Source organism: Pteropus vampyrus, unplaced genomic scaffold, assembly GCF_000151845.1.
Source record: "Pteropus vampyrus isolate Shadow unplaced genomic scaffold, Pvam_2.0 Scaffold85, whole genome shotgun sequence".
In the NCBI taxonomy this organism is placed as follows: Eukaryota; Metazoa; Chordata; class Mammalia; order Chiroptera; family Pteropodidae; genus Pteropus; species Pteropus vampyrus.
In genome coordinates this window covers 1,624,244-1,647,888 of record NW_011888866.1, presented here as the reverse complement: position 1 = coordinate 1,647,888, position 23,645 = coordinate 1,624,244, and the positions used below count along the sequence as shown (strand labels likewise).

Genomic DNA, 23,645 nt, shown 5'->3' with positions numbered 1-23,645 from the left:
TCTCCCACTACTGAAAATGTTGAAAGCAAATCTCAGGCTTCTAGTGGGTTAAATGTTTGTTTAAAACAGAGCCACTTAAGCCTCACAGCTTTGCTCTTACCATCTCTAAGTCCCAGTTTCCACCAGGCCCTGTTGTCTGAGTTAGTGGTTAAATTTGTGGAACAACAGGATCCTGGTTTCTGGCTCTTCTGACAAAGGGCAGATCAGCCCTCTCCAAACCTTAGCTTTCTTTCTGTGTATTGGGACAGCTAGAGAATCTTGCTCCTAAGGTTCTTGTAAGGGGTATGAGATTGTATTTGTAAAGCAGAGGTCACTGCAAGTTCAGATGGAATGGGGTATCCTGCATTCCCTTGAGGCCTCTTTTCCTATGGAAGCTCTTTTATAAATGAGGGTTAAGTTCCCTGGCTAACCCTTCAATGCCTAGTAAACCCCACATACCAACACTGTAGTGATCACACAGCTAAAGCTGGGCTGACAGCTGTGTCCCATCGTTCCTAGGGCCCTAATTCAGCCCTGCCCGCTCTAGGGGAGCTTTGGGTCCTTGAGCCAAGGGCCATCTGAGATGCTCCCAGAAGCTGGGCACTGACGGAGACCCATGGCTCCCCACTCTGCCTTCTCTGACAGTCACTGTTCACCATCAGCAGACACTTGAGATAACACAGTGTCCTGCTTAATCTAAAAGCAACTTTCAAGGTCTCTCAGATTTGCATAGAACAAGAGGCACTGCATGCTTAATTAATCCACTGACTCATTCATCTCAAAAACATTTACTGGGTACTGGCATAGGCTGGGCCACGACCTACCCCAAGGGACTCACTCTAGTCAGAAGACATGCCGCTGGGGTCGCTGGGGTCGGGGGGAGCTCTTGGGAGCTTTCCCACCTCTACTGTCCATAACTTCTGACAAGTAGTGACCTCTTTGAGCTTCAGTTTCTTTATCTGTAAAATAGGACCAGTACCCTCTTTGTGACACTGTGATGAGATTATGTCTAAATGTGCACCCTGGAAGGTAACATAAACTGACAAGCTAGAGGGTAGCTAAAGGTGTCTTCACATCTGTGGAGGGATGGAAAAGCCAAGTACCTGGCAGAACGCACAAGGCCTGGGTACTGGAAAGGCTCTATATGGGGTGATCTAGGAACATTTGACAAAGAACAGAGTCTTTGAGCCCCACCTAGAAGGCTGACTCCAGCTTCCATAGGTTCCAGTGGTGGGGAGGGTGTTCCTATCAGCAGACACAGCTCAGCAAAAGCAGAGCCAGAAACCCAAGGCATGTTCAGAGAAAGGTGAGCCGGGGACATGGGAGCCTGGCCATGTTCCAGAGGCACCTGGACATGGTTTAGAGTTATCTATGACCTCACAGCCTCTATCACAATAGACTACAGCCTTTCCCCAGCTCCCGAATGCTAATTCTTGTCACTCTGTTTTGGCCAAGGCAGCCAGTGGCCCCATAGATGGAAAGCTAGGGGAGGGTGCAGAACCTCAGCACTGAGACGGGATAATGTCCCCTGGCTGGACGCTGACCCAAGTCACTACATCATGCTTGCTGGTCTGCACAGGCACCTCAGTGCCAGCAGAGACTAGGGGCACAAACTCTTAAGTCAGGGGCCCCAGATTGCTCTCTGGGAGGTGGATACTGCTGGAAGTGGTGCTGCTCTGAGGCCTGTTTTGCAGGGACACACTGGCCCATTTCTGCACAGGCCGAATGTTTGGAGGGGAGTGGCTGAGCCTCCTCGGCTCCACCATTGGCATGCTGACAGGGAGCCGAAGCTCCCGGCTCTAGCCTGCATACACTCAGTGCTTTCCTTCTCCTGACCTTAGATTCTTGGTCCATAAAGGGAGACATCACCTGATCCCTTAGCTCTAGGATTCCTTCAGCTCTAGGATTCAATGTCCAAGACTTGCTTTTTGCTGAAAACCAAGTTCACCAAATGTAGGTTTCATCTGGCTGGCAGTGCTGGTTGAAGGCCACAAAGCTGTGCCTTGAAGGAGAAATCTTAAATTTTAAAGGCTGGAGGTCAACTTTCTCAAGACTGTTTAAGGGTCATAAAAACTGCAAGTATTTGTTAACTGAATGAGTCTAGCATGCAGAAAAACTGCCCAAGCCTCCACATGGGCTGAAAGTGAACTAAGGAAAATAAACACCTGCTCTAGGCTCATTTTGGCTCCTCAGATCAGGGACTCATGCCTCCTCCTCTCTCCTAGAACTTCCAAAAGTTAAGAGAATGAAGAAAAATGACAGGTTTCCAGCAAAGAAATGGCATCTGTTACTGAGGTGTCTGTGCAGATTTTCCTTGCACAGTCAGATCTCCCAAGAAATTGTCCATTAGGCCTGACAGGTAGGACCTGGAAACATGAGTGTCAGCCTGCTGGGGGTGCCTCTGCCCCTTAGTCCACAGTAAACTGTGGCACAGCCTCACAGGTCAAAGCATCACTTTGATTTAAAATAATCGCAGAATGCAGATGTATCCTTCAGCTAAGCACACCCTAGCCCAGCCCAGCCCAGCAAGAGAAGACCTACTTATCACCAGGAACCAGCCCAGAAGGTTCTAAAAGACCCCTCTCTCAGCAATATCCTAGATCCTGATCAGTAGAACACAGAGGCCTCTCTTCTCTAAGAAAAGTTCCCTTTAGGTCCAGAGGCCTGGGCAGTGCCTTCCTACCCCCAGAGTGGGTGCTTCAAGCCCGGAGCCCTTCACCACTGCTACTGACTGAGCTCTCAGATCAAGTATTAAAAGCTTCTTTCCCCAGAATGCCCTGGGTTCCCCCAGAAGCTGTGGTCTCCCTCTGAGACCCAGTTCCAATTAAAGCCTCTTTTCAATAAAACTAAGATGTCATCATTCTAAATATTATTAGATATTCTCACTAGGAAAGATCCACATACCACATTATCTTAGCCAAAAAAACTCTACTTTTCTTCCCTTTTTTCTTTGAAACTACACACTTTCTACCTTCCTTGTGGAAAACAACTGCCTGCAAGGCTCTTTTGCTAGCAACTCATTTGAGCAGGCTGTCAGCTTTGACCTTGTCCGCGAAGTACATTGGAAACAGCTTATGGCCTGAATTTGCTGTGGATGGAGACAAGCCACCCAAAGGACTTGCCTGCTTCCTGTTCCTACTCCTGGCAGCTGAAGCCTTCACAGCTGCTTTCAAGATGGCCCTTTCCCCCAAAACCACATGCTCATTCTGACATTTCTGAACAAATGAGCACATTGCCCAGGGCCCTCAAGGGTTGAGTTCAGGAACCAAGAGCGTAACCCCTTCTCCAGCCCCCTGCACAACTCCTCACCATCCATCATTCAAGGATATGAAAGCCACTCATTATTAATTCTGTTAGTTCACACATTCACTCACTCGTTCACAAAGTTACTCATTCATGCATGCTAAGTACCTACAAGCAGTAGCTGTCTTTTCTGTATACCTCTCGCTTGGCCACCCTCCCCGCAGATATGACATGATATTGTAAACTACCCTGCTCTTTAATTCCACCACTTGTTCTTCACAGGCAGAGTCCAAACCATGTTACTTTGGTTAGCTTCCTCCTTGCCTAGTAGAGCCGACCCCACACTAGGGATCCCGAGGCTTCAAGAAAGGCTCTTAGTGTGTTACACTTTAAGCCAGCTATGTAGGAGGAAGGGTGGTTCTGAGAAGAGGGGCTGAGTGGCTGAAGCAAGGGCCCTGGGGTGAGGGAACAAAGTGAGAGACCCAGGATGACAAAACAAATGAAAATGGGGGCCCCCATTCCCATGGACTGCTATACCCATGAGCCCCTCTGCTATGTCATTTTCAAGCAAAGCCCACTCAGTGTAAAGAAATGTTTCTGATGGGTCAAAAAGCTGTCAAGAGTGAGACTAACTTTAAAGCTTGATTTCCCTCAGTCAGAAGCTCCACTGGAGAGAAAAAAAAAACAAAAAACAAAAAACAAAAAAAACAGCCCATGTTCTGATTCCTGAATCGTCTTTATTTCTCTGCATAAGGAACCCTGCACAGGCAATTCAAATTAAAACAAAATAAATATATGAATATTCATGTAAAACTGTCCTTTCTAATGAACAATTATACACAATGTACAATTTCATGTTCACTGGGTGGGTTTACAAAATGTACCATTCCCAACTAAAAATGCACCAAAATGGTTCCATGCAAACTTATCAAAAGTGACCGAAAATATGGAGGGGGAAAAAACCTGACTGAGAGCACTTTTTCTGTTTTTTGTTTTTTTTTTTTTGTACAATCACAGAAAAATAAAAACATCTAATTTCTTTGTTACATTTAGAGTAACTAAATGTGGCCACTGTTTATAATGTCGGTTTATGTTCCTAAAACATCTATGTAGTTACCATAAAAGTATATCAACATTAAACTGGAAGTGAGCATTACTGAGAAAAAGAAGGGGTGACGGCACCCACGGCAGTCAGTAGTCGGTGTCGGAGCCCTCAGCGTTGTCCACGTTTCTCGAGAGCATGTAGTTGTCCATGTCGATTGAGCGGCAGTTGTTGATGGCGTAGCGCAGACGCTCAGCCATGACCAGCTGGCTGGAGTACGGGGGCAGCCTCAGCTGGAAGAAGCAGGTCTGTGAGGTAGGCAGACTGTCATAAGGCTGTGGAGAGAGAGACCCAGAGCTGTGACTGCAGCATCGGGGTGTCATGGGGGGAGAGGGGCTCCCATTACCACTGCCCCAGAGTCAGGAAAGCACTCCTCCCTGCCTTCGAGATAGGCTCCACAGACATGACTGTGTGGCCAACTCGAGGGGAAGGAGACACTGGGAAACAGCATTAAAAGCTCGGGCTCTGGTGTCCCATGTGTGAGGTGAGAACAAGCCCTGACTGGCAGGATTACTTGAGAGAACATGCTTCTCACAGTGCCTGCCACAATATAAGTGTGTAATAGAGTTCGTTCCCTTGTACGAAGAGTATACAGATGTGAAGATACGTCAGGGATCCCCCAACAGAGCTGGTGAAATGGAACAATTGTCAGGGAGCCACCATGCCCCTCTCCTGTCTTCCTAGTGTGCATACTGCATGCTTCATCTGCCATGGCCACCAGCACCCAGGTCAAATGAGGAAGGAATAGTTAATTAGATCCCAGTCCATCCATTTAACTAACAATGATGCAGTCACTTAAAATAATTATGATGAAAGAAAAAACAGAAAAGTGCTCAGTATGGATTACTAGGTGAAAAAAGCAGAATACAAAGTTCTAAACACATCATGCAAAAATGTGCATGCTTGAAGCAAAAACTGGTAGGACTTACACAAAGGTGAAAGGTATAAGAATGGCTACTACTAAAGAAAGAGGATTTACACAGGTTTCCTGTCCCTCCCTGCAAACACAACTATTTTCTAAACTATCTGTAATGGCTGTAACAGCATTACATTGATTTTATAATTTTTTAAAATTAGTTTTTTAAAAAGTACCCATCCACTATTTCTTGTCTAACCTTGACTTAACCAACCCCCAGCCCTATACCAGGTAAGTGCACTTCAAAGAGGTAGGATGATGGAGGGAGGCCCAAAACCCCAATTGTGCCAGAGCCACTGATGACACAGAAAGCTCAATTACAGAAAAACCAAAACCAGCAAAGACAGTGAAGGAGAATATTAGCAGGTGGCTCTGACTTGGAAACTGGAGAAATGGTCTAAGAGTCACAAAGGAGAGACCCGCAGTGGTCAGTTTCTGAGACTGAAACCCCCCAGGCAGGGGATTAGTGGTGGATTAACTCCAGGGATGGCAGGGGTAGCTCCAGACAGACATAAGGCAGGGTTTTTTCCCAGAGCTGAATAGAAATAAACCATTTCCTCCTCCCCATCTCTCTCTGAAGCAACAAAACAGATTTACAACTTATAGTTTCTGGCAAGTCATGGAGAAAATTTATGGAAAGGCTCTTTTCATAGCCTTTCCTGTGCGTGGACTCTCCAGCAAGCCTAGCCCAGGAGAGGAGCCCAGGCGGGTAGCCTTGGGAGGCAGCGGGGGAGGGATGGCTTTGGCTACAGCAACCTCTAGGAGTAGTTACTGGAAAAACACCAGAAAGGCAGACACTGAAACCTGCTGAAACTGGCAGGAAGGGCCCTTGTGTGAAGAGGCCCTACTGTCCTTGCTGCTTCCGGAATAAACACCATGGGCCCTGCTTGGAGGACTGCCCAGCTTATTGGAAGAAGGGGGAGTGTTGAGGGAACACAGACACTTCTAACTTAATGCTGGGATTGAGTGTACTAAGTGTCTAGGAGGTGGAGAGAAGGAGTTCTAAGTCTGTCTTCAAAAATGGTCAGGGGGCCCAGAAAAACATCCAGGAGGGCTTCCTGGAGGAGATGACATTGTTGATGGGCTTAAGGGATGAATAAGAGCTTGCCAGGTATAGATGGAACGGGTGGTAAAGAAGAACTTACTAAAGCTAGGGAACAGCTTGCACAAAGGCACAGAAGTTTAAAAACAGCATAGTCTGTCAGGGACAAAGGCAAGCAGCCCATTATGTCCAGAACATAGTAAGTGTCAAGAGGTTATATCACAAAGCGGGGCAGAGGCCAGATTGTGGAGGTGTTTAAGGCTGCAAAGGTGGTCGTCATTTATCCTAGAGTCAATGCAGGGGGCCCCTGAATGGTCTGAAAAGAGGAGAGTGACATGGTCAGATGGGTGCTTGAGAAAGATGACTCTGGCAGCAGTGTGCATTTAAGACTCTAAGCCTTTTTATTCCTAAGCCATCTGTCAAAATGGCAGCTGGGCTGGGGCTCTGCAGCTGGGGTCTTTCATCAGGCCGCAGAGAAGCTGCACTGCCTGCTCCACGAGGCACACTGCACAAGTAGCTGTAGAACACAGCATTGCTGCTCCCTGCCTCTTCGAGTTCCTTCTGGAGCATGTGCACCAGATAATGGTTAGTATCTTTTTGAAAACAAACAAATAAGACCACATCCCAGTGACAAGTCCCACAATGAAAAGATGTAGGAAATAAGAGGCAGAGGCAACATGATGACTCCTCTGACAAGCTTAGCTTTCACTCAGGAAGATACTGCAAGATTTAGTAAAGGCTGTTGGTTGTAGTGTGCCTTGTACATCCATTTAGGACTTTTTTCCACTGAAGTTATGTGATGTTTCTGAACAAGTTTTTCTGCTTGATGTTTTTTTTTTAATCTGGAAATTCCAAGCATTTAGTTGGAATTGGCAGGCCTACTTGAAGGTCACAGTTTGTTTTATCCAACATGCAAGCAACAGGAAGCAATAAGGACAGACATTACCAAGGAAGAAAAAAATAGCTTACTTACCCTATCAACCTTCATGATTTGAAATCTCTGAGAAATGTCAGCAGTGTTGGCTGGGAGTCGAGATCTTCCAGACACAAACCTCATGAAAAGCACCCGCTCCTCATTGGAGAACTCCTCCAGCGTGTGCCAGAACCACTGCACGAGCTGATGCTGCTCATCCACCTCCCGGTACCGCACTACTTTCTTCAAGACTTCTACAGAGATCTCAGGCATCCCGCACACCATCTGCTCCAGCTGCTTCGCTGTGAGGAGGGACAGCAGTGGCACGGGGATGATCCACGACATCCCTTCTCGGACCGCAGCTACCTGCTCCCAAGAGAAGTTGTTCATTCAATGTGTGTGCAGAGACTGGGCACCCACTGTGAACCTAATAGGGTTAGGCATGTCCTGCCTGCTGATCTGCTCCCCAGACCCTCTACTTATCCCTCGGATCTCCAGGCACAAGTGCCCGTGTGCATGACCCACCCTCCTTGCCTCTGACCCTTTGTTAGAGCTTCTCCCTGCTTGTGGGACTCAGATACTCCTTCTGGTCCCAGTTCAATCCCATTTAGGAGCCCACCTTCCCTCCCCCACAAAATCCCAGCCTGCTGGGCCCTCCCCAGGGCCAACCTCCCTCACTCATACTCCCACACACGTAGCCTTGGGCTGAGGGTGTGCTATGTGGGACAGTTCATCTCCTCAGAAGGGTAAGAAGCTCTTGGAGAACGTGTCTAGCTTCTCTTATTCTTGTAATTTATATTTTTCTTTTGAAAACAGTCATTTTTTTTTTGGTAAAAATTATTTGTGTTCATTGTTTAAAAAAAGTTAGAAAAGTATGAAGAAGAAAGTAAAACTGGAGAGTCCTTTTGTAGGGCAGAAGAAGACAGAAAATTTAATTAGGAGACTTAGGTTTCAAATCCCAGCTCCACCACTTCTTTTATTGTAATTTTCTCATCTGAAAAGTGAGACAAATAATTGCTGCTCACATAACTGTGATGAGAATTTTAAATGAATAATTATATGAAAGTCTGTATGACTGGGTAGTTTATACTGCTTTTGTTCTTTTAGCACAGTGCTGAGAACAGGCCAGAAGGGGAATGCTGAGGGGAAGCTGCTAGGAGCTGCCCACGCTGTTTAGAATTCCTCCAAGGTTGCTAGTAGTGCATCCCCTACACACAGACTCATGGCTCTTCAAGGTTTGTTTCATATATATGCCTTCACTCTTGGCCAATTCAAAATCACCTACCATAAAAAAAAACAAAAACAAAAACAAAAAACCCCAAAATCTCAAAATAAGCCATACCTTGGGGAAGGCCCTGGGGTTATGACTGGTACAGGGTTATCATGCCTGGGCTAAAGAATGAGACTGGCAGTGAGGGCAGTCTCTACTGATACTGAAAGGAATATCCTAGCTAAAATCTGCCAAAACCCAAGATATCATGCCTGGCAGAATACAAACCAAAAGCTGTCTGGAGAAAAAATGAGGCTATGGTATGGGGCTGGCTACTTGGGTGGGGAACAACTGGAGACAGCCATGAGAACATTGGGTTCTAAGAGATGAGGAGGAAGTGAAAGAGGAAGAAGGCTTTGTTACAAAAACAGGGACAAAGCCAGGGCAGAGCACAGCACAACTGACAGAGAGTGGAGTGTCACTCTCTGACTCTCAGGAGAAGGGCCAGCAGAAGAGCCTAGACCCGCCCTGCAATTAAACCTGGTTTGGGAGCCTGGTTCCACCCTGGGCACATCACTTCATTTCTCTGGACTCGGTGCTCTCATCTGTGAAATGGTGACAGTAATCCTTATCTCACAGAGTAACTATGAGAAAAACTGCACATGAGGGTGCCTGGCACCATGCCTGGCATGCAGGAGGTGATCAATACATTTTTAGTCAGTTATTCACCCTCCAAGGATTAAAAGTAGCCATAAACTAGAAACAAATCCTAAGCCCTGGCTGTGTAAACAGCATTGCTGATGAAACCCGCCCTTACTAAACTGAGGGACTTAGTTTTCTGACGAGACTTGGTCCAAAGCCAGAATCAAAGAAAGAACCAGGAGTGAAGGGTATAGAATATATATACTTTAAATTATTACACAGCCTCAGAGCCTGAGTCCAGCTCTCAATAAGACCCCAACACAGTCTGCAAAGAAAGTATTACTGAAGTGGCTATAAGGATTATATAACCCCCCAAAAATCATTTTTGGACACAATATTCATTTCTATTATCACTCATCATACTCTCATCATTTATTAAATGCTTACTATATGTCAGCATAGAATAAGGATATATAGGACGTAGATACATAGATAGATAGATAGACAGACAGACAGACAGACAGATAGACAGACAGACAGACAAAATACATTCTTCATTCAATGTGTTATAAGCTAATAGAAAAACAAGACCCAAACTCTGTGGCTTCTTACTGAAACTACAACACAGAAGTATATGGTATCTTGAAGAATTTCTAAGTAACAAAAAAGATCTCTACAGGTTATGAACCTGGAGGAAAAGTGCTCTGTGGAGGAGATGCATTCTCAGCTGGGGCTTGAAGGACTGCAATAGGAGAGGGGAAGAGGCACTCATGTGAGATTGCAAGATCAGCATTCAGGGGTTCCTTCACATGGACCCTGACAAAGCTGGAGTGGGGACCATGGGTTGGGGAGCAGTAAGAGATGAGGAGGAGTGAGAGAGCAGGGTCTGAAGGCATGGGTGAGAGCTTGCCCTCGATTCCACTGGAGTGCTGACCTACGTAAGGTCTTGAGTAAGGAGATAGGAGCCAAGAAATATGACCTGAATACTCTCTGAACAGGAGCTGAAATATAGATACAAATGAATCAATACAGTAAATTAATATGCAAAAATTTGGTAGTAACTGGTCAATTCTTGTTCAGAGACAAAGACAAACATCCACGTGTACCCCCGAAGTATGTAATCTCACCTGTCGGTCCATCTCGTGAAGTCGGTATTCAATGGCCCTCTCCACATACTCCTTCCTATTGGAAAATGTGAGTGGGATACTATTTCCACCAGGGATAATGGGAACCATCTTGCCATCAGCGCTCTGGCCAACAAAAGAATCAAGAGGAATCATCTAAGAAGAGAAGAAAAAAATTTTTTTACTACAACAAAAAGTATATTTCACACAAATATAGCAAAACAGTAACAACATCAAGATTTTTAAGGATAAAAACAAAGCAAATGAGATAGCTGATCAGGACACTTGATCAGCAAGGAATATGCTGACTCATCCGGCTGTAGTTAAAAATGAGGCTGAATCTTTCTCCCCCTAAACCAGGTCTGAGAATTGGTGAAAGGGGAAGAAGCAGAAGCTAGGTGCTAGAGCCAACTCTACCTGGTAGCAGCAATTCCTGGAGTTGAGCTGCTGAGGGCAGCTAATGGGACATGGCGTGAGTCAGCGAGACAGCAAGCAGAAGACCAGCAGAAACATGGGCTGGCCAGAATTTACCTCATGGAAACTCTCCTCGGTAATCCCACTGTCTTCAATGTGAAGAATGCTGTTGAGGGTCTGCACATAGAGCAGATCCACCTCCTCCAGGTCTTCCAGGGTGAGTGGGACGCAGCACAGCTGCTTCCACACCAGAGGGGCCAAATGGAGGTCCAGAGGCTTCTTTGTGCGAATGGCAACCCCCATTAAAATTCCCAAGAACTTAAATTGCATTAAGTGTTCATCGATGCAGGCAGAAGGGTTAAAAAGGAACCTGCAGAATTAAAGAAAATATTTCAAGCAAAACTTTCCTTACATCTATTAGAAATGTTACCTAACAGCTATAGCATTAGTCTAGACCTGCGTTGACCAATATGTTAGTCATTAGCCTTATGTGGCTATTTAAATTAATTAAATAAAATTTAAAATTCAGTTCTTCAACCACTCAAACCACATTCGAGTACTCAACAGCCACATGTGGCCTACGGCTACTGTTTTGGACAACACAGGGCCCCTATTTTGAATTATTCTTGGAAGAAACATAAAAGTGCAAGTGAATGGCCTCTTAGTCCTTAAGCTATCTGCTCCAGGATACCCTAATTTCCTAAAATCACTTCATTTACCATTTACAAGTCCATGACACAAGATCCAAAATTCAAAATTTGGCAAATACAAGGATAATATATAAATGCAAATACTAAGTGCTGTGATTTGATAGCATATCAAAGCTTTTAAATAAACTTTGATGCAGAAAATGGTGGCCTTCAGAAACACAAAAGAAGTCAGGTTTCATGATCAAGTTTGAGTTTCCTCTACCCCTCTGTATTATCTCTGAGTTGGTCCCACACTAAAAACCAATTCCTGATGGAAGTGCCTTTGTTTTCTTATCTGTGAACAGCAGTTTCTACTCCTTAGGAATGGGGATTCAATGAATAATACATGTAAATCACTTAGAACAGTGCCTGGCACACAGTAAGCACTTAATAAATGTGATAAATGTGAGTTACTGTTGTTGTTGTTGTTATTATTGACATTTAATAAACACTTGCTGACCGCCTTACCGGTCCCTATTGTAACCCACTTCTGCGGTGGCATTGGGAGAGGGTATAAGAAGGTCAACGATACCAGTTTCAAGTTCCTGTAAAGGAAAGAAAAACAACTTTTTGAGAAATGACAACCAAATGCATTAAGAGAATGAACCAATTAAATTCAACAGTATACTGAAAATATTTGAGAAATTTATAATGTTCTGTGACAACCAACCATCTCTATGAGTATTTTTACAGTTTTACTTTAAAATGAAATTAGGAACTCCCCAATGTACCAAATATCTTGTTGTATGTAGAACTAAGAAGAAAAAGTCAATTCAGGGCAGGAGTTGGGGTATCTGTGAGTAGGATATAGTATATTTAAATAGACTCAATAATTGATTACTAAGTGTTATTTTAGTCACAGGATTTTTTAGAAAAATCTCGACACCAGGCAAAGCTGGAAGGGTCAGAGATGATCTGGAAACAAAACTTCCACTGCAGATCTTAAAATAAGAATTGGTCCAAACTCTTAAGACTTGTTTTTCTAATTCGCCTGGAGCCTGGCACTTCTAAAAGCACCAGAATAAACTGGAGCATATGGGTGGTCCAGGATTTGTCTGTTACATAAAGTAAATATGTCATTGTTATTTCTTCTGCCAGTATTACAAGCAACAGATGGTGAATCATCGGTAGATGGCTAAGCACTAACATTTATTCAGGAAGGTATCTTCACAAAGCATTTCACAAACCCTTACTATAATTCACCTATACATCATTAACAGCATGACTTTATGCAGGGCTCACAAACGCATCCTTGCTATATTTATAAAAACATGCCTGACAGAGTAATCACTGGAAATGGTAAAATGGCCAACGCCTGAGCAGACAACTCAGTAGAGGAAACTGAATGAACAGACCTGGCACATCTCTGTGATTGTGTCATCAAACACTCCTCCAGCGTCATCAGCCCCTTCTCCAACCAGCTTAACCTTCCATGCTCTGGAGGGCAGACGAAGGTCTGAAGCATTCAGTTTAACTACTTGTCTTGCTATCTGGACAAAGATGGGCTTACACTTCCGTCCTCTTTAAGAGAAAGGGAAAACTGTATAAAACACAATTCTCACCAACTTCGCAAATCACCACAAAGGTCACTTGAAGATATCTTCCCATCAGCAGCGAACAGGCCAGCTTAACGATAGTCAAACAGTGTGCAAGGCCCATGGTAACAGCACTGAGTACTAATATAAATACTGTTATTACCCTACTTTACAAATGAGGAAGCTAAGGCTCACAGAAATTAGTTAGTAATAATGTTCATCTAAAAAAAAGCCAGCTAGTTAGTGAAACATACATACATACACTAACCTGGTTGATATCCTCTTTACTGTAATTTGAGGTCCATAGTTTTTGCCTTGAACCATGGTTTTTCCTATGGAGCGCACCATCGGGAGGGTATAGACTCTTGGTGCTAACAGAGGCCGAAGCTGTCCCTGCACAATGCCCCACGTTCCGGCGTTATAATGAGATGCACTGTTCTGTAACAGAAAGTAAGCTTATCAGAAATGATACTCTCTAAGGCTTAAAATAAATAATACATTTTACTTTTAGAGCATAATTCTTTTTGAAATTCACTTTAAAAGCATAAACCTGGGTGTAATTATTAGTCACTTTAAAAAAATATTTTTTTCTGATAAAATGATTATGTAAAAAAAACTTGGAAAATACAGAAAATGATACATGCACATACATGCAAATGAAATCATCCATAATCCTACCATACAGAGATGGCCCCATTAACACTTTGATCTATTTCCTTCCAGTTTCTTTCCATGTGTGTAGGCATACATTTTTCACACTGAGATCATACTGCTTATTCAATTTTCTGCTGCTTTTCTCACCTAACTTTATATCATTAAACATTTCTCTAATTACAGTTTACCGACACCATTTAGTGCACATAATATTCTGTCATCTGGCTGATTATCTATTTCTAACAATGATTTGTCAAATTTCTCATATGCCCCATGACTGTCTACCTTAAGGATTTCTGATGAACAGTTTTATAAACTGATATACATTTTGGCAGGCGTGTCTACACATTAAACCAGCAAATAAACAAAGCCAGATGTTTTCTTCCTAAATTACTAGACTGTTCTATAAAGACATAAGTCAGACAAATTTACTTTATCTCCTGCACTTACCCTTCCACAGGACCTAGAATGCACATTTGTAAGGAGACCAAGAAGTCTCCTAAATGCTGTGGACTCATTTATATAACAACTTTGACTGGTACTAATAGCTTTAAATGTTTAAGTTTTAAAATCACATAATGGACTTTACAGAAAATTTATGCTTATATTCATACTTCCTCAAGGTTTGGACAAATCAAAACACAGAAGGAAGACCACTTTGTGTCCAGTAGCATGGTTACCAATATCTGGACTGTCACTAAACCAACAATAAAAAGGAAACAGAATTGTTGCCTTTTCTACATCTCTCGGGTGTAGTGGAAAAGTATTAGCCATGAAAGAATTTTCTGAAGGTTGAAAAAAGTCCCAGACCTGGTGAGCACATCACAGGCACTGTTTCCCAAGTCAGCACGTTACCTGGTTGTTGGGGCTGAGGTTCAGCAACCTCCAGGACGAGTACATGAGGTCCGAGAAGTGGTAAAGCAGCCGGAGCCTGGCCCTCGCGGTGTGGATGCTCACCTCCCTCAGCGCCCCGTACTGAGGGGGCACTGCATCGGGCAGGCCCAGCTGCAGAGGTACTGAGACACCTGCCCAGAAAGCAAATGGACACTTATAAAGGAAAATGCATTGCGTGCATTTTCAATATTTGGAAAAATTTCAAACACAGAGAAGTAAAGTGCACAATGAACATCCATTCTCACCACTTAAATTCCCCAATTAATATTTTGCTATATTTGCTTTATCACATATTTATCAATTCCTCTATCCACCAATTCATCTTATTTTTTTGATGCACCTGTGTTGGTTTTTAAAATATCTTATTTATTTATCATTATGGAAACTTGTTTTTTTTTCTCCTTTAATTTAGTTTCCCATTTAACTATGAGACTTAAACAGTTCCTTCACAAAAACAAAAACCAAAACAGAAAAGCCCAAATTCTTCCTTTCATAATCCATAATTGTCATCTTCAGAACAACACAAGCTGTGGGCCAAGACCAGGTAGGCAGTTCTAGAGAATGCAAATCGGCAACTTAGCAGAGCCGCCTCCCACACTTACTAGGGATCTGACAGAAAGTGACCATGACAGATGAAAGGAATGGTTGCATGATTCATGAAAGCTTTTTACTGCAAGAACAAGAGCTCTGAAGAAGTAAAGAAAAGGATTACATGCACAGTTCTTCTCTTATAAAAATGCACAAAGGAGTTTTGTAAAAACAAAATACTCAACTTATTTGAGTTTTCTATAAACAAAAATTTGTACAGCTCAATTCCCAGAAGAATTTACTACTGTTAATAAAAGTTAACATTTATTGAGTACTTCTATGTGCCTGGCACTATTCTAAGTGCTTTGTAGGAATTGGTTCATTTCTTCCTTTGCTCTTTAAAATAGGGGCTGTTATTACCCTTATTTTATAGACAAGAAAACTGAATCTCAAGTTCACTCAGCTCATAAGTGGAGGAGCCAGGATTCAACCCAGGCAAGTGCTTGCAGAGTTTGACCCTTTAACCATAACACTGTGTAGCCTCTGTCCTGAAGTGGAAGCGAAATTCCTCTGGAAGCTGCAGAGGCCCCTGAGCGTCTGAAATTGTCAGTGCACGGGCAGCAGTACTCATTCTGAATTCTGTTAACCAGAAACCATCTCCTGCTTATTTGGAATCTACTTGCAGTCCCACCTTGCTCTCTTAGGGTATCTAAGAAAAAATATCTATGAGGAGTCTTTTCCAAGGACCTATGGCTCAGAAGTAGAGAGATCAGTACAAAGGGATGAAAATGCTGAGCTCTCAGGCACAGATTGCTTCAGGGAAATCCTAGTGCCTTAGACAACAGAGGATGTAGAAAGAAAGGACTTGAGGACCTAGGAAAGAAACAGCCCAAATATGAAGATATGCGTAAGGATGATAAATGCCACACTTAAGCTAATTATTACATTTTGAGGAAGGGAAGATGGATATAATTGGGGGAGTACATGGCTGGATGTTAAGTATACAAATATGAATTTTTCTTAATGTACTTTGTAGATCTATAAGAATTTCACAATAAATTTAAAGCAAATCAAACAACAAAGAGGTAGGAACAGCCCATCAGTCCTGCTGCATGCTGGAATAAAATGGCAACGTTTTTTGCTGTGCCAATGCATAGACAAAATCATGTTTCAACTGGTTAACTGTGGTGAAGAATTTGACAAATAATCTCAGGGTTTTTAATCTTTAATACTAACAGCAGGCCTTAGAAAACTACTACTTTTATATAAAAACATTCTTAGTTGATGCTCTAAAATTATAAATTTTTGCTTGCCTAAGTGGTTTTCTTCTTTTGGGGGTGCAGAGAGGAACTGCTTCATAATGAACTCTGCAGGAGAATTGCCTGCTGTGAAAGTATTTACAGTGCTGATAGCACAAAGAGTGCTTTGGTTGTGTGGGGGAAGCTTTGATGGTTTCAGAATGATGTCTGGATGCTGTATGAAACTGGCAAGCAGACAGTGCAGCTGGGGTACTGCTGAAAGAGAAGCTGCAGGAGCATGGATATTTCATCCCTCACCTGGTGCTCTTGGCGGTACAGGCGGTGCTGTCCACGCAGCACTGTGGCAGCGGCCAGCTGAGATCTGCCGAACGTTTTTCCCTTGCAAAACTGTTACCAGGGTCGGTTCTCGAACGTGATTGGTGTGGCCTAGGCCAAGCTGAGGATAAATTACAAATACACACAGATTGAATTAGAAAGAGGAAGAGAGGAAGTCAAGATGATGAAATTTGTCTTAGATGGTAGCAGATATATATACATTAATATCTGTACCAAGCCACAGCATTGAAATAATGAAATTAATTCTGATTTTCTCTATCAGAATGGTCCTTGCAGATCAGACAGTCTCCTAAAAGCTGAGCTACAACAAGGCCGCTGCAAATCTAGCACATTAGTCTTAATGACTGAACACATCCTTGGATTCCACTTCTGGAGAGGAAATTAACTCTGAGAAAGTTAAAAAAAATATCAGAATGTTCTATAGAGCTTTTAACTTAAAACATGGTGATTTCTTGATTTTCAACATGGATTGCCTGTGTAACAATAAATAAGCAATTATAAAAACATACACAGAAGCAGATTATCTTCCCTAGATCTCTGTTCTTAGCATCTGACTAGGACACCCAGTGTTTCAGCAGCTAAGCACCTCAACATCAGTAAGGAGGACCATGTCAAGGCCCTGTCAGGGACCTCCCAAAGGTACCCTCGTCATCAATTCTCCTCTCATTAAGACAATGTGCAACCCTAATGATGAGCAGTTTCCTCATCTGTTAAGATAGTGATGAGACAACAGGGCCAAAATGAGGCTACAATGGATAATACTGAACCTGGAACTTGAGGAGCCCTGAGTACCTGTACCTGCTCTGGGGCAGCCAGACCCAGAGAAGATTTTTAGAGGAAGAGGATGTGGGACTGAAAGCCACCGCAGTAGCAAGCATCTCAGATATCTGTCACCAAAGTCCCTCCCTCTTCCATATACAGGGTAGGCTAAACACATCAACCTTGAGTCTTTTCTCAACCTTTTACTCCTCTGTGTAATGGGAGTGACAGGACTTCTTGCACAAACACAAATATACTTTGTATACTGTCATATTATAAAATATAAAAGTATCATTGTTTTATTCTTTCCATTTTCCAGATCAACGAATGCTCCTGGGACCTAATCTCACATATTATTGATGATGGTGAAAAGAGTAGCAAATACTTATAAAGCGGTGCTTACTATGAGTCAGGCGCCTATCAGTGTTTATAGACACATACTTACACTCAGTTAATTTCCTTAATCACTTTTCTGTGATTTTTTTTAACTCATGGGATAATACCTACTTGGCCACAATCAAGAGAGATATGCACAACTGGACACATAAAACAATCAGTCCCATGGCAAAGTGATGTGCTTGAGACACTGTGATATCATGAGTTTCCTAGCTTAGTCCTTTCCCAAATAAGAACTGTTGTCAGATTTCTACAATATGAGAGCAGCAAGCAAGATAAATATTCACCTGTCCTTCTGAATTGCTTCCCCAGGCATATACATCTCCAGTTGATGCCAAAGCAAGTGTGTGTTCAGCTCCAACTGCCACATCTTCGATGACCACTCCAGCCAGGACAGGGATTTGTTGTGGTCGATTGTGATTGCGAGCACGCCCTTCTGGCAGGCCTATCAAGCGATCTGAAAATAGCAGGGGAAACTGATGGATGGCACAGCATAGTCCTTTTATGTTTCCTAATGAGTCATTGACTTTTATGGTGGAACAGCAATGACATATATAACTTACTGAGCAAAAGCTGCTATTCTGGTAAGGTATACTGGATTCTGAGTGAACAAAAAGTTTAAAACTATTTCTTTGTAAAATTTCACAGGCTCCTTATTTATAAAAATAAATAAAATTAAATCTAAAATTAGTAGCTTATTTCAAAGCAAGAGGCACCTCCAGTACCCTCATATTTGAGGACTGGTACATAGTTCACAAAGGCCCTAAAGTTCTTACATTCTAAAAAAAGATGTCATTCTACCTGTGTTGTCCTTAAACTTCCAGCCAACCTCTTCCCTTCCCTTTGCTGCCAAACCTCTACAGAGTGCAGGCCAGCCCCAGTTTCTCCATGTCTTCTAGGACTGTCTGGCTTGGTCACCTACTACAGCCTATCTTCCACTTTCACTACTGCACTGAAACTGTACTCTAAAAAGCCACGAGTAGCCCCTAACTGCCTATTTCAATAGCCTTTTTCCCAGGCTCCAGCCCACAGAGCCCCACGAAACCTTCTGATAAACCTTCAGCTCCTCCTTCCCCTCCTAGTTCACTGGCTACCTCTCTCTCTCCACTCCTTTCAAGCCAACTCTTCTGAGTCCTCTTCTTGTGCTCACATTCCCTAGAGTTCTATCCTCCTTTTTTCATTCTATACTCTCTCCTTGGATTTCTTAAAGCCTATTAATACGGCTTTAATTACCATCATTACACATTATGCAAACCTCTATCTCCATTATCTCTCTGGAATTCTGGATCTAAATCCCCAATAATTTGCTGGACATCTCCATACGAATGCATGCGTACACACAAGCACACACACACATGCATGCACGTGTACACACGTACACACACGTACACACACACACACACAATATATGGCCCAAATTCAATATGACTCAAATCAGCATCCTGTCCTCAGTCAATGGCACCAATGTTCTTCCTAAACTAGAAACTTCAATCAGGGTTTACTTCTTCCTCTTCCTCTCATCTGCCTCACATACCGCTCAATCACTACCAACTTGCCAAGAAGTTACACTTAAGAAGATGAGTATGTTGCCAGAGAATTCCACTGTGGATATCTGGATTAGGAACCTACTCAAGATTTGAACCCTGAATGCCTATAAATTCCTAAGACCTAAACCACCAGTTCCTGAAAGGACTAGGGAGTGAGGTAGGATCCAGAGGCGCTCTGGTGGTCAAGACTATGTCTGTGACAGCACGGTGGAGGCAACAGAAAGGAAGAGGGGAAGGACCTCTGTAGGAACTCTTCTAGCAAGAGGGAAGGCTCTGGCATGGGGGGCCATCAATGGAGAGGAGAGTATCTTTCTGACAAAGGTCACAGAGAGGAACAGAAAAGTTCCTCTGAACCGAATGAAGTTCATAGTGTCCACTCATCACCCAGAACAAAAAATGACTCAAATTTAGAGCACTTTCTATAAAACTGAAAGGCAAATGCTTCTATAATACATGAGTACACAAAGCAAGCAATGTAATGTTTAGAAAATGCCTTACCTTGGCCAAAGGTATACACATGACCATCTTTGGTCAATGCAACAGAAAACTGAGTTCCACAAGCAACCTTTTTTATTCCAATTCCACAAAGGACATCGACTTTCTGTAAAATAAAAGTGTAAGGCACACTTCAAAAAGGAAAAGAAAAACCTCTTGAATTTGCCTAATGAGATGTATAAACTCAAAGATTATCTTCCAATAAAGATACTAATAGTTACTGACCTGTTTCCACCCAAATTCATACTCCTAAATAATATTTTCCCATGCTGCTCTGCAAACTACCTGAATTTGGGGGAACTTATCCGTGTTCTGTGCAGGAGCATTTGACTAAAATCCCTAGGACCTCACGTGAAGTGGAAGCATTCTTCTGGGCAACAGAAAACAGAGAGTCCTGTGGCCTTTTAAAGACCACTGAAGATCATGTAAAAAGGGGTTGCTCCCAGTTAGACTTTTTCTGCTTTCAAAAGTCATAGTAACTGATTTATCTGTTTCTCAGAGAGGCTTCCTGGCTTTGTAAATTTAGCTGAATATTCACCAGTCTAACTTTCAACATGTCACAGGCTATATATGATGGTGAATCTGCAGTTGACTATAAATTGAGTATTTGTAAATCATGCTGCTTGTTAAATATGTTAGGAACACATACCTAAAATATTGTATAAAAAGTCTTCTGCAGAGCCAAGAAACCTTCTATAATGTGAATAACAGCTTCTAACTTAATTTTTTATGCACTCAGATTTCCTTTCTGTTTTTTTAAAAGGAGGTGCATACCTGTATAATTCAGTGGTAATAATATGCTGAAATGGCAGCAATAAGCAGAGGGTTACAAAAAGTTGGTCATCATTTGACACCCTGGAGATATGTTTATAACTATTTCTTCTTTACACAGAAGATAGTCCTGCAGTGCTCAGCCCATGTAGAGACAGACACTTATCCTTGCAGAAATTTTATATCCAGTTTAGCTATTAATGGCTTATTTGAAATCAAAATCTAGAATGCTGAACATATAAGAATAAGCAACAGAAGCTTCTAAACTTCATTATGGATTACCAAAAATGTTAAAGGTAAATTATCTCCAACTAAAAAGTGGTACTGACAGACAAAAACCATGTTGTCTGAAATCCTAGATTAAAGACAATACTGACCTGAGGTGAAGATTTTGCAGTGGAATTTCCTAAGCCTAGTTTTCCATAGTCCCCATCACCAAAAGCCCACACCATGGAGCCATCTGCTGACACTGCCAAAGTGTGGTTTAAGCCACAAGCCACCTGGAGAAATAACAGAGTGTTCAGTAAGGCAAACTATAATACCTAAAACACATACTCCTGTTTCTGGGACCTTTTACCTACTTCAATGAAAAGCCTGGTTATTTTTCCAAAGACTTTTATTGGTTTCAAGGCCTTCTACGTTTTTTAACCAAAATGTGTCAACAAGAAATAATTCCAATGTCCACAAATAAAAAAATAACTTTTCTCTTCAAAGTGAAATCCTTCATTATCTACGGCTAACTCAGAACCAGAGAGCATAGAAAACAGGGGAAAAGCACATATGACTCAAAAATACTTATTCATACCAGAGAAGTCTAAGGAATGATATAAAAAAGATAAAAATATCTTATTTCCTTGCTAAGAGATAGTCTCAATGTGTACATTGAGGACAGGGACAACTACTACTTAAGAGCAGTAGCTATGAGTGATGCTGCAGTTAGCTGTCTGCTTCCAGACTACTAGAGTCACAAAAGTCTGTATTCTTTAAAGGTTCTACAATCAAGTTGCATTAGTACTCTGTAGGTTTTAAAATATTCACATCCTGAATTAATATGTAATCGAATAAGACAAACAAACTTAAATGACAAACAAATGAGTTAAAATGTGAATTTTCATAGGGGAAAAACCATGAGAAACTATCAATTAGGCCAAGCAAAATGTATGTGAGGTTAAAAATGACTGGTGATTCTTTTCTTCCTGAAAAGAGAGTGTCTAAGTGCACACAGAGGAAATAAGAAACTATGACCAAATAGAACACATCATTGACTTATTCCATGCCTGTCCAATCTGATATCCCTCCAGTGCGGTCACTCTCTCTGGAAGTTTTTTGTTAGAGGTGTTTCCAAGACCCAGACGACCGTAGTCACCATTCCCAAAGGTAAACAGTTTGCCATCAGAAGTTACCACAGCTGAGTGCTTGAAGCCACAAGACATCTACGGACAGAACCAAGGAGAAAAAAATTTAAGAGAGAATACTAAGAAAGAAAGAAATAAGTCATTTTGGGTTATTAATATAGGAATAAACTGACAAATCAGGATCTTCAAGACCAGTATGTTCTATCTGCCCAAGTGGCCCTCCTGCTCCTCCGAGTCTGAGCTATCTCATCACACTCAGGAAGACCAAGCTGAACAGCACACCTTGGAAGAACTGTTGCTACTCATCAGCTGTATACAGATGACTCAGACTACGTGACATATTGAATGGGGAAATTTTGTAAACTCTATAAAGTGCTATGCAATTTACAATATTATTTTAGATTACTAATGGATTCTCTGGAAAATGTATATGAACTCAGCCTTAGTAACAATAATGACAGTATGAAAGCAAAGCTTTCTCTTTTTCGATGTATTAAGAACTGTGTGGCATGAGCCAAACCCCATACTGATTCCTCCAGCGACCTGCAGCACCCTAGCCTGGGCCAAGCAGCTTGCTGGCTCAGGAAAAAAGGAGCCTATTCTAATAGCAAACCCCAAACTCTAATAAGCTCAAAAATGAGCCTGAACAACCCAAAACAGTGGATCTCTTATAATGATTGTGTAATAATTTTTACTATTATTTCCCATTACCTAAATTTGATTTGACAACTAGTATGTTTACATTCAAAGGCAAACTCATCCACGTTCTGTCTGACCTGCACCACTTCTTCTCCTTGTAAGGCTTCAATCTGTCTGGGTCGCCGCTGCCTGTCGCTGTTCCCATGGCCAAGTTTGCCATAATCACCATCTCCCCAGCTAAAGACCTCACCACTTTCAGTCAGGGCCATCGAGTGCCCATCAGAACCACAGGAAGTCACCAGCTGAGTCACCACAAAGCCTGGAACAGAGCAGAAACCCATTAGTAGTCACTGGATGTTTTAAAACTCCTCTCTACTTGCAGTTACTATAGAATACTCTCAGAATCGAAATATACCAAAATAATACTGCAGAAATGAAAACAATTTTTTAATTTTAAATTAGATTTGCAGCAACAGCCTAGCAAATTGGGAGCAGTCTCATAAAACAATGATGTGACAGGGAAGAGGAGGTAACAGGAGCAGGTATAATCACTGAGGACTATGTATTAGCTACTCCTATAAATGCTTTACAAGGATTACCTCATTTTCTATTTTCACATAGAACCTGTGAGGCAGATATTATCATCAACACTTTTATAATTGGGGAAACTGAGTTACAAAGAATTCTAATAACTTGTGCAAAGATGTTGTAGAACCAGTTAGGAACCCAGCCCTCTCACCCTCACTGCTATGGTCTTCACACTTAGATCTCAAGGAAGAGTACTTAGAGCTACTCAGAAATTGGTTCTGAATTGTCATTTGTGTGCTTTTCCTTAAAAACCCCTTTGCTCTTTTTGTAAGCTTCAGAGTCAGTAAAAGTTAACTTAAGGAACAAAGCGGGGCTTCTGCAATGGTTTCTCCAGAAGTAAGCTTATTCCAAGTCACAAAGAATTCTGACAGAGATGCCCTTTAAAAGTCTTTTGTACACATTAATATAAACTGATTTTTAATTTTAATGAAACACATGCACAATTGCTACTTTTATTAATAGTTGCCTAATTACAGTTTTCCAATTTAAAAAAATTTGTTTATATAGTCTTCAGTGGGTCTTAAACAGTTATTTATACCACTGAATTCTACCACTATGATAAATAGCTTGCAAAATAATATAGCTTAAAACATGGAAATTAAGGCTGTATATGCC

The 23,645-nt window shown here is 42.1% G+C and overlaps 1 protein-coding gene across 16 annotated transcripts in view; it reads right to left on the bottom strand.

Annotated features, from left to right (window-relative positions):
- Nucleotides 1-3,939: 3,939 nt before the first annotated feature.
- The window catches only part of HERC1 (HECT and RLD domain containing E3 ubiquitin protein ligase family member 1), a 175,427-nt gene continuing 155,721 nt past the window's right edge, over nucleotides 3,940-23,645 (bottom strand). For all 16 annotated transcript variants that reach the window (XM_023532512.1, XM_023532511.1, XM_023532510.1 and 13 more), the window contains 14 exons: nucleotides 22,580-22,761; nucleotides 21,726-21,881; nucleotides 20,826-20,948; nucleotides 19,681-19,783; nucleotides 17,923-18,092; nucleotides 16,442-16,580; nucleotides 14,319-14,488; nucleotides 13,078-13,247; nucleotides 12,630-12,795; nucleotides 11,743-11,819; nucleotides 10,703-10,955; nucleotides 10,175-10,327; nucleotides 7,256-7,561; nucleotides 3,940-4,599 (listed from right to left, as the gene is read on the bottom strand). In XM_023532512.1, the coding sequence (XP_023388280.1) occupies nucleotides 4,414-4,599; nucleotides 7,256-7,561; nucleotides 10,175-10,327; nucleotides 10,703-10,955; nucleotides 11,743-11,819; nucleotides 12,630-12,795; nucleotides 13,078-13,247; nucleotides 14,319-14,488; nucleotides 16,442-16,580; nucleotides 17,923-18,092; nucleotides 19,681-19,783; nucleotides 20,826-20,948; nucleotides 21,726-21,881; nucleotides 22,580-22,761 (2,354 nt within the window). In that variant the 3' untranslated portion in view covers nucleotides 3,940-4,413. The remainder of the gene's footprint in view (nucleotides 4,600-7,255; nucleotides 7,562-10,174; nucleotides 10,328-10,702; nucleotides 10,956-11,742; nucleotides 11,820-12,629; nucleotides 12,796-13,077; nucleotides 13,248-14,318; nucleotides 14,489-16,441; nucleotides 16,581-17,922; nucleotides 18,093-19,680; nucleotides 19,784-20,825; nucleotides 20,949-21,725; nucleotides 21,882-22,579; nucleotides 22,762-23,645) is intronic.